At 36.1% G+C, this 10,399-nt stretch overlaps 1 protein-coding gene across 2 annotated transcripts in view; it reads right to left on the reverse strand.

Moving 5' to 3' along the window:
- LOC134815853 (tetratricopeptide repeat protein 28-like) overlaps nt 1-10,399 on the reverse strand; it is a 108,924-nt gene that overhangs the window by 28,544 nt on the left and 69,981 nt on the right. Inside the window, exons 1-2 of one of the 2 annotated variants that reach the window (XM_063824435.1) lie at nt 1,028-1,152; nt 224-272 (exon numbers count right to left, since the gene is read on the reverse strand). In XM_063824435.1, coding sequence (XP_063680505.1) covers nt 224-272; nt 1,028-1,032 — 54 coding nt within the window. In that variant the 5' untranslated portion in view covers nt 1,033-1,152. Of the gene's footprint in view, nt 1-223; nt 273-1,027; nt 1,153-10,399 lie in introns of those variants that run through there. The other variant, XM_063824436.1, reaches the window with a different exon arrangement.

Raw genomic sequence — 10,399 nt, forward strand, 5'->3', positions numbered from 1 at the left:
TCCAATTAATTATCTGTTAAATACTCGTTATTTTTCTCAAAACTGACTGGGCTTCATAATATCTAGAAGGAAGTTGTATTGACCTGAAATTCGTAATAAAATGTGAGCTAAAATATGCAGAGTGCTTCAAAAACAGCTGCCTAAAAGAAGATCAGCATTGTCGACAAGGCTTGACAGTTTGGCATAGCGTGAAAAACAGGTTTTGCAGGTTTCAGCTTTGTACCTGAATATTCGACCGGTAAATATTACCACTACCTCCAACATTAGCTCTTCTGAAATGTTTCAAAGTTTTAAAATATTACGGACGGATACATTTATTTTGGAGACCACCAATGATATTGAGTATGGGTCATTTCATTCTGAATTTTTAAGACAACAGTGATTTACGAACGGTATTTACTATAACGAGTGTTGATATCGGTTTGACACAATGATTTTAGTAGTGCGGTAATAATAACAACTATACGATATTATTTATTTTAAGGAATGATAATCCAGCTAGCAAAACACGATACAAAGGGGACTTCACAAGGTGCGACTGAGCAAACGAGCGTTACCATGGCAACTAAATGTGTTAGTAACACCCAGTATTATGCGAGATAAGAGCTTATAATTTAGAACTGAAATACGAGTAAACCCCCTCCATACCCCCTTGTATGTAGGGGTATAATCAATTATTAGCATTACATGTAACACACATTTACTGAGCCTTCGCTTGATAAAGAATTAACACGGACAATACTGCATTCAAATAATCTTTGATATCAAATCTAACCATATTTGAGTTAATGAATTTGTCTTCAGCTTTGGAGACGAAATTCATTCAAATATTATCATTATACATGACGTATACTGCTTCAAAACATTCAATTAATGTACCTGATTTCATGAACATTTAATCAAATTATCTGTGATTCATTTAATTTGAAATGTCTGCATATGAAATGTATGAAGTGTTCCGTGCATGTCAAAATGTGATTAATGAGTTATGTGATCAGGAGTGATTTATAGAAAGCAGAAATCTTACCTCATTTTCAGAAACTGCTTCAGAACTTCCTCTCTCAGACATTATGAGACCACGTGACTTTTGTTTACAATCTTAGTTTTCATTAGCTCTTTAAATCATGACATGCTGAAAATGTATTGTTTATAAATTTATGATATTTATTTTGCATAATTTATTGGCAAGCTGAATTGTAAAACTCAGTGTATAATTCTTCAAGTTTTTATAGTTTGACAAAACATTGAAATATTGGAATAGATAAATAATTCAGTGTTGACTGTTGTTACACCATGGAATATAATTGGTGAATCTTTAGATCCAGTCACTATAATACTAAACAGTTGATCACATTAATAAAACAAAGTAAGTCTGTTATGAATTAGAGCTTTCAAAACAACTTTACAAACAATTCAGCTTGATAGTATTTATAAAACAACAATGATTAATATAGTTTGGGGCTAATAGATTGCACAGATTACAATAAAATCATGCCTTATTAAGTTAAAACACATGCACTAGCCAGCGTGCTTCGACTGCCAATCTTTTAGCTAAGGCCCATACACTAAGAGAAGGCCGAATGACTATAAAGCTATGATCATCTGAACTACTTTGAACTTTAGATTCCCAGCCGGATCAGAAGCACTCTTGAATTGAGTGGTAGATACAGGAGCTACGTACCGAGCCTAACAAACCTGTTTGTCATCAGGGACCTGCTCCACACAGACGATTTACACAAGTATTTTGGAAGCTCCTGCTTAATAAATATTTTGTATCACTTATATGTTTTAAACAACCCCCTCCAGGCTCCACATACATCCATGTGACCGCCTCTGACGACGGAAAACATTCTAATTTTGCTCCACCTCAATTTGTCTTTTCCAAATGTAAAGGCATAGGACATGGGGCTCTTTAGGAGATTTGTTTTCTGGAATAAGAAGTCTCGAGCATTCTCTAATATTGGGGGTGTGGGTTCATCGATTTTGTCGAGTAGACAGGAAGAAAGAGTGGATTGGTGGTTACAGCAGTTTGTAAGAGCTATACTAGCACATCTCTCAAGATACATATCCACCTATTTTCATATTAATTAGTGATTTATTGAGTTGTCACTTCCACAAACACATTTATTGCAGAATATTTAATGTCAAAGCCATAATAAAACTAGCACTGCCATGGGGTTCAAAAAGGGTCATTGTAAGCCTCCAGCGTAATGGTCCTAAGTCTCTGCCCCATGCAGTGCCTGTCAGCATCAGCTAACAGAATAGCCCTAACATAACAATCAAGCCACAAATTAGGTTCTATAATGATTTAATATTGTTGAATAAAGAGATTTGAATATAATATTTGTTTTATTCTGAATATTTGTTTTATTCTGAAAGCTGTACCTAAGGCCAAGGGCTAGGGTGTATCAAATTCTTGCTTGTTGAGATAGAATCCAAATGACTTAAGCGAGACTGATGAAAGCCAGGAACTTTCCACTTTTTTGATGTAAGATCTAACTACAGTTATTGTGTTTCGTCCAGTTCTTTAACCTTTTTCTCCTTGAAAAACTCTATTCTTCATTTTCGGATTATGGTCTTGTAGCCAGTTATTTTAAGATTTTCATTATCATCCAATCTTTTTTCTGGTCGTCACAAAAGTCTGGGTGTTGACTGTATATTTCTTCTATAAGATTTGATGTTGCATGGCAGGAGTATTTGTACTCTAGGTCAGACATCAAACTTAGTTTGTAAATTCCGTGACCTTCTTTGACTGGTAATGCAACGAGTTATTTACTGGATTGTTCTATCCAAGATACCATTCATATGATCTGTTTACCATCTTGTTATAAGCGAATTAGTCCACGGATCTATTTGACGATTTTATTGTATTGTATTGTGGCCTACATACGCTTGTATTCGTTACTTAGGTTGACAGTCTCTTGCTCAGTTCCAAGGAGTTTTCTACTGGATTGATCTATCCAAGATACCATTCATATGATCTGTTTACCATTTTGTTATACGCTGGTGGATATGGATACACATGTGGGCATTTTTTGTGACTGACATTACATGCTATAGCAAATTTTAGGCTTTGTGGCTGTCCAGAGTGGCCAAGCTAACTGTTTCTTGCATCATATATGTACTTTAGACGTTTTTCAAACTATAATAAAGAGATTATGGGTACACATTTTGCGGTTTTCGGGGTACAACGTCTTGAAAAAACGTGACAGACATTACAGTAGAACATCATACTTCTCTAAAACGTCCCACACATAGATAAAATTATCATATTCAACATCATCCGAAATAATAAACGATAAATTGGACAGATGCTTTCTAGTTTTACCTAACCATGTGCTTTTGCGCCTCTGCGGGCGCGCTTGTTTCACAAGTACCACTAAAAGGCTTAAGGCGGGCGCTCGATACTGCAAGCGCAAGGGCTACCGATTTAGTTAGAGCAACTTTCTAGTTAGTAACATACTGACATTACAAGGCCGGCATTTGCGTTTGAATCTAAAAAATCTATCGATTATTCGAATTTAATGTATTGTGTATACAGATGATAGTGAAATATGTTAGTATCAATAAAGATAATATAATGCTGTGAGGGTATGGTATTGGTACATAGAAGCATAATTTAAATGCACTTCTATATATACTATATAAAAAGTAAACTGATAACATTTAGTTTTTCTTTACCTAAATTTTGAGTTTATTGCTCGCTTCTCTGATCGATCATATCACGTATATGAAGCTTGAAATGAGGTCGCCGCTGCGCGCACAAGGATTTGTGAGCCAATTCACCTAACCATGTGCTTTCGCGCAGCTGCGGGCGCGCTTGTTTTACCTTGTCATACGTTGTATGACCCGCCGCGCAGTGCGCGGCTCCCCATGTATCGTCAGGACGATAAAGTGAAACGACCGTGGGGGTTGCAACGTGATACAAGTTTTACAAGTTTTACTTCACCTAACCATGTGCTTTCGCGCCACTGCGGGCGCGCTTGTTTCACAAGTCTGAAGTCAAGAAAAGCCTTTTACCGCCGTGAGGCGGGCGCGCGCTACTGCAAGCGCAAGGGCTCTGGATAGAGCAAACGTTTTACCGCCGGGAGGCGGGCGGGCGCCACTGCAAGCGCAAGAGCTCTGGATAAAGCAAGTGAGCCAAGTAAGTTTTATTTTACCAGGCACGCCAATCTTTGTGCACGGTGATTTTTCAAGCTTCCTGAACATGAGAAAAGCGAGCACAAAGCAATAAACTTGCAAGCTAAGTAATTCTTCTCCGTAAAATGGAAAATTCATAAATCTACTTTTTAAGTTTTTTGATGTACGGCATGTTTGAGCAAAAAAACTAAAATAGGTCTATTAAATCTATTTAGCTCAGCTTTGCTTCAATGTATTTATTGGTTATAGTACGCGAACTGCGAAGGCCGAAGATTGCTGAATTCTTTATGATTATCATTTATATAATTATTGTGCTTACTAATTCGCTTCAAATAGCCATGTGTAACTGTATACGCGTTAACGCGCGTACTGCGTGACGCGCTTCGGCGGTCGCACCGCACTACTGCAAGCGAAATCAAAGGGCTCTGGTTAGAGCAACTAATTCGCTCGCCCAAAAATTCCACGTGACTTTGGTTTTTATGGTTTTGCAGCCGTACAAAACGGTTTTACATAAACCCTAATCCTAACCCTAACCATAACCCCAAAGCTATCCATAACCCTTACCACAACCCTAATCCTAATCCGAGCCATAAACAATCGAATTCATGTTTTTACCACCGGGAGGCGGGCGCGCTACTATACTATACTAGCTACTATACTATACGCGCTACTATACTAGCTACTAATAGCCTGTCACGTGACCAAAACGGTTTTTTGCCCATAACTCTCTAGGAAAGCATTTTTACCCTACGTCATGGGGGTTGATTCGGAATCAGCGTCTAAAAATACACCGATTCATATCAATTTCATATCCAAAGGGCCTTTTCACAAGAATTTTCTTGCTACACGTTGTATACCTCTCGTGCACGCGAAGCGTGCACGCCGGCCAAAGGGGTTACAGCGTGTGTCAAGAATTTTCTTAAAATTTGGGCGGGCGATTTAGTAGGAGCGTATAATTATAGTGTATAGGCATATCACGTGATTGGTGATCGAGACAGTTTTTCGCCAATATCAAATATTTTGCTAAGGGAGCAATTTAACCCTTTTTTGTATTATGTGTTATATATGTCATGGGAGTAATTATATTCGGAATCAGCGTTCGAAATTTAATCGATTCAAGTTTAATTTTAAAGTTTCAACTGTGAACCGCACTAAGTATCGTTGATCGTGGCGAAAGCCACGATCAACGATACAGCTGCGCACTCGTGCGCGGCAGGTCTAAAACGTGTGACAAGGGGGCCGCTCTTTTAGAAAAATCTCGAAGATCGAGTGTAGTATAAATGATATATAATACGGTGATTTAGCACGCTCACAGTCGCACATTACCAATAAACTACAAATAACCTACAACTTACCTAGCTTGTTCATTGTTACTTGTTAGTCTAGTTTAATTATAAACTATTGTATAAGTATACCTTATATTTGATATTATAAGTCTATTGCTCGCTCCTCTCACGTATAATTATATGTACAATACACAAGACGCGCACCAAGTTGAACTCTTCAAGTTCAATTTATATATTTTCCGAGTATCACCCGTTAACTGGGCTGGCCCATTATTGTCATTTCATTCATATATAAAAAGGAATTGATACTGTTTATGAATTAAATTAAAAATACAAAAGTAACATTTGTATTAACGTTAATAAAATACGATTAAAATAAATTTAATTGCATATTGGTCCAATATCACTTGGTATATTACTAATACTATTTATGATTAAGGGGTTAAATCCAAAAAACTTAAATCTAAATTACTGCTAAATTCTAGTACTAACCAATATTCTTAAACAGGGTTTACCAGAAACTTCCGAGGTTATAACTTTATGAATCAATGACAATATAAAACGGATGTAATTACGAGCACGGTCATTGTTCAATGGTATTTCGCTAAAACAAACGGGTTTAATTTAAATATTGTCACTTGCAAACTTTATAGAAATTAACCCTGGACTTGTTAAATTACATTTACAAATTTACTCGAAATTGATCGTAGTGATATCAATTGAATCAAGAATGAAAAACCTTACCGGTGATAATTTAGAAGGTCATAATTGTGGATAATAGTATCTACAATCTATGATCATGTTAACGTCAAAATTATCATCAAATAGAATAATAAGCTATCATAACAATATCACATTAAAATTGTGATATAAACGATTAAATATTAGAAATATAATTAGAAACGATTTAAAAACTTGTATCACTATCAGTCACCAACCTAAAAAAATGACCATAAAAACCGTTCACTTATGATCGTACATAAAAATAAAAATTACAAAAAAAACTTTACAAATGTGTGTCGTCTTGTGTAACGCTCCTTCCTAGGTCAAGGTGCTAGGTAAAAATTAAAAAAATTATTTGTTTTATTTATATTGAAAACGCTTAATCAGTTTGGCACTTAAGATCCACAAATAGATCAATAAAAAACAAACGCATGGTATATTAGCTGTTAAACATCACCTCAGACCCTTAGCGTGAATTGAAAACAAAATTTCCTCTCTAACTTTAATAAAAATGAGGGTTCTTTGTCATCCTTTCAGTTTAATAGCGCAACTAATAAAATTCGTTTCCTTTATTTAAGATTGCTAAATGGTAAGTTTGGTAACCAGCAAACAAGTAAACTTGATATCGTTTACAAGGCAGTACTGTTGTTTTTATCCGCCGCAGTCGAATTATCAGAAAGCAGTTTCGTATTAACTGCATTTCGGTCTGACTCGATGTTTAGGGACGATTTAAGCCGCGTCAGGTTTGTATTCACTGAGGTAAATAGAGGTGCGTTATAGTATGTAGTATTGAATAAAGAGCTTTATCAAGATTAAATTGTAAAGCAATGAATAATAATATGTTTAAGTGGTCTTTATTAAGGAGCACTAAGTAGATTTAAAATGATTAACCAGGAAAACAAACCTGATGAAGCGAGATTTTTCTTCTTTTTGATCAAGAACGATCTGATACTTGCCATTCTGATAGGGTATAGCCATGGGTTGAATATTGGTCCCAGAAATGTCAGTGTACGAGAAATGACTTTATAGTGCTAAGGGGAGGACAGTGATAAATTATTTATTTGATACAAATTATATGCACATAAATCAATGGTTGTTAATGTATGAATTTTGTAAATTTGGATAATGAAATTTTACCAAAACCCATAATCATGGGTAGAGTGGACCGCTGCCAGTGTCTCTCTTTCCCAAACAAAAGGAAATGATATTAATTTGATTGACCGTTCTCAAATGCAAAATGATACCGAGAATGAAATCGGTCGCTCGCTTTTCCCATTCATTCACGGCTTACGAATTGTATAAATAAGTTTCGATTGATTACATCAATCAGATGCTGTAAAAATCTCTTTGGGTTGCGTTCGGGTCGATACCTAGTATTTCGGGGTAAGGGACAAGGGTGGTAGTTATTACTTATTGAACAAGCTGGAGTTTATTGAATCTTCATTGCCGAGTACAGCTGCCTTTGGGTAGTTCTTCTTAATCTATTACAATTGTAAATGAATGGGAAAAGCGAGCGACCGATTTCATTCTCGGTATCATTTTGCATTTGAGAACGGTCAATCAAATTAATATCATTTCCTTTTGTTTGGGAAAGAGAGACACTGGCAGCGGTCCACTCTACCCATGATTATGGGTTTTGGTAAAATATCATCTCTTTTTGATTATAATGTCAGGGTACTTTATAAAGTCGAAATATAAACTGATATCTTCATTAATAAGGAGGCAGTTTCAACGATTTCGAAATTTTTCCTTTAAAAACATATCCTTGTGTTTAGGGAAGCATATCGGTCGATCACTGACTGAATATTCCACTTAATACTTATTCAAGTTGGCATTAAATTCATATATAATGACATTAAACTGTCGTGGCAAAGCAGAATTTGTTGGAAATCACGAATGAGCAAAATTCTCACCTTTCGCACGTGCAAACTTTGAGCGGACGTTGCGTGCGCATCCAATATTGAATCGCCGTAAATTTGTGCATGTAATTGTTTTATATATAGCTTGATAAGCATGCAAAGTTTCAAAGTATTTCAAGAAGAACTGTAATCACAACGGCACTCTAAAGTTGACAGAAAATGACGAAAACAGCAATTTTCAGTGATTTTAGCAATTTTCTATCAATTTGGGCGTGTCCCCACGTGTGCAACTTTTCGATTTTAAACTTTAAAACTAGCCTAATGCACAATTTATACCTATAAGAAGCAGAAATGAGCTCCACAACCCAAGGCATGGCCCAACACCAGAGAATACTAAATCGCAAAATTGACGTTTTTATAAAATAATTCTTCAAAAAAGCACAAACTTCAATAACGAATATCTTTATGAAGGAGCAAGCTAGAAAAACTTTCCGGTAGATTTTCAGAATGCTTGAACAATTATCTAAGATAAAATTTTCCTCAGATTTTGAATAAAATTACATCTTAATGGTTTAAAATTAATTTTAAAAGTTATTACTTTGTCAAAAATCAAGTTTTAAAAACGGTTAACTTGATGACGTCATCAAGGGGTGTTTATGACGTCAAATAATTTTTTTATACAATGTAAACTAAAGTGTAAACAATTATTTGCAAGACCTGTGGTCGGAAATGGCTGTATCTTTTATAGGTACAAATCTACAGACACCTGAATGTAGCCTATAATTGACTGGCAAAGCGTCTATCCCTGAATATATGTATGTATGTATGTATCACGACAATCTGTCGTAAAACAGGGGTTCTAGAAAACCCATTCCCCGATGCTCCTGAAACTTGAAACTTTTTTTGCAATCGATTTGGTCAACGTCTAGACGTCCTAAAAAATTTCAGATCTCTAACTCAATTTTAACATGGTTTTTAAGGCACCTGAATATGGCGATTTTGGGTTTTTTACCGAATTTCGTATAACAGTGCTGGCGAGTATTTTATGCAAATTTCTTAAAAATCTCAACGTAACTATTTTTTATTCCTGTCATCTTTGACATCAAATTAGAATGTTTTGAACTAAAAATAAATCTGTCGAACGACTTCCGATGAGTCTTAATGCCTGAAAAACTCCTGCCGGAGGAGGCGGCCTTCGGCCGCCGCCTCCGGCCGGAGTGCACGCTTCGCGTGCACGAAAGAGGCTTGTAACGTGTACCAAAGGGGGTATAATAGTAAAGGGGGTATAATAGTAAAGGGGGTACATAGTATACCCACAATAAATGCACCGGTCGTGCTTGCCAGCACTGTGATTGATCATGAAATTGTCGTTTTATCATGGTATCACCTGCCTCAGAATCAAAAGTAAATTAATCGAATTTTTAAAAACTTGACAATCTCAAGGCAAACTGCATTAATCTTCTCCCAATTCCTCGGTATACTTTTTTTAAAATAAGATAAAGAACTTACGCTAGTGTAAATTTTGGTTCCTCGGACTCTGTCATCAATCGAGTACCAGTGGTAGGGCATTTGTGAAACTAATATCAAAACAGCTTGAAAGAAAGACACTGTACAGGTGAGTCTGATACTCCTAGCTACCCTGAGATATTTTGAAAGTTACAGAGAGCTCGAACAAAGTCTGCTTTATGAGAAGTTGAGTATTTTATAGTTTATATGAGAAGTTCAGTAATTTATATGAGAAGTTGAGTATTCTATATGAGAAGTTGAATAATTTATATGAGAAGTCGAGTATTCTATATGAGTAGTTTACTTACTCATCCTGTCTCTTTGTATTGTCTTTTTGCATTCTAGCGCTTTTGTTAAGCTTGACGATGATGATGACGCAAGTGACTGACAGAGCAGTGATTGCCAGAATAGTGAGAAGGGGGTATGCCACGTTCATCCACATCTGATACGCGGCATGTCCTTCCGGCCACGTGTCTTCGTTCACATGTAGAACACAACCTGATAATCACATTTCTTATAGGATAATTCACATGTAGAACACAACCTGATAATCACATTTCTTATAAGAATTCCATCACTCAGAATAGCATTCGTTAAAATAATGAGCACAGAAAGGAAACTAAATAATTATCATGTTAGTTAAGTTTTCACCCACCCATGAATAAGTCCCGATCTGAGATTAACTGCATTCCGTTATCATCAAACTCGTTAGCCACATCACACATAAAGGCAGCTGCACCAGTTCCATTTCTACTCGTATAATAGCTCATTGCAGAGACAGCACCGATTGTGTAGGGCAGGATCATGGTAAAGAATGGAATGGCAGTGCAAGTTGCTAGAATAATCACCATCTTAAAGACAGTGATGTTGTAGGTGTAGCGGAGA

This window comes from Bolinopsis microptera, chromosome 5 (genome assembly GCF_026151205.1).
Source record: "Bolinopsis microptera isolate Bmic1 chromosome 5, MBARI_Bmic_1.0, whole genome shotgun sequence".
NCBI classification, from domain to species: domain Eukaryota; kingdom Metazoa; phylum Ctenophora; class Tentaculata; order Lobata; family Bolinopsidae; genus Bolinopsis; species Bolinopsis microptera.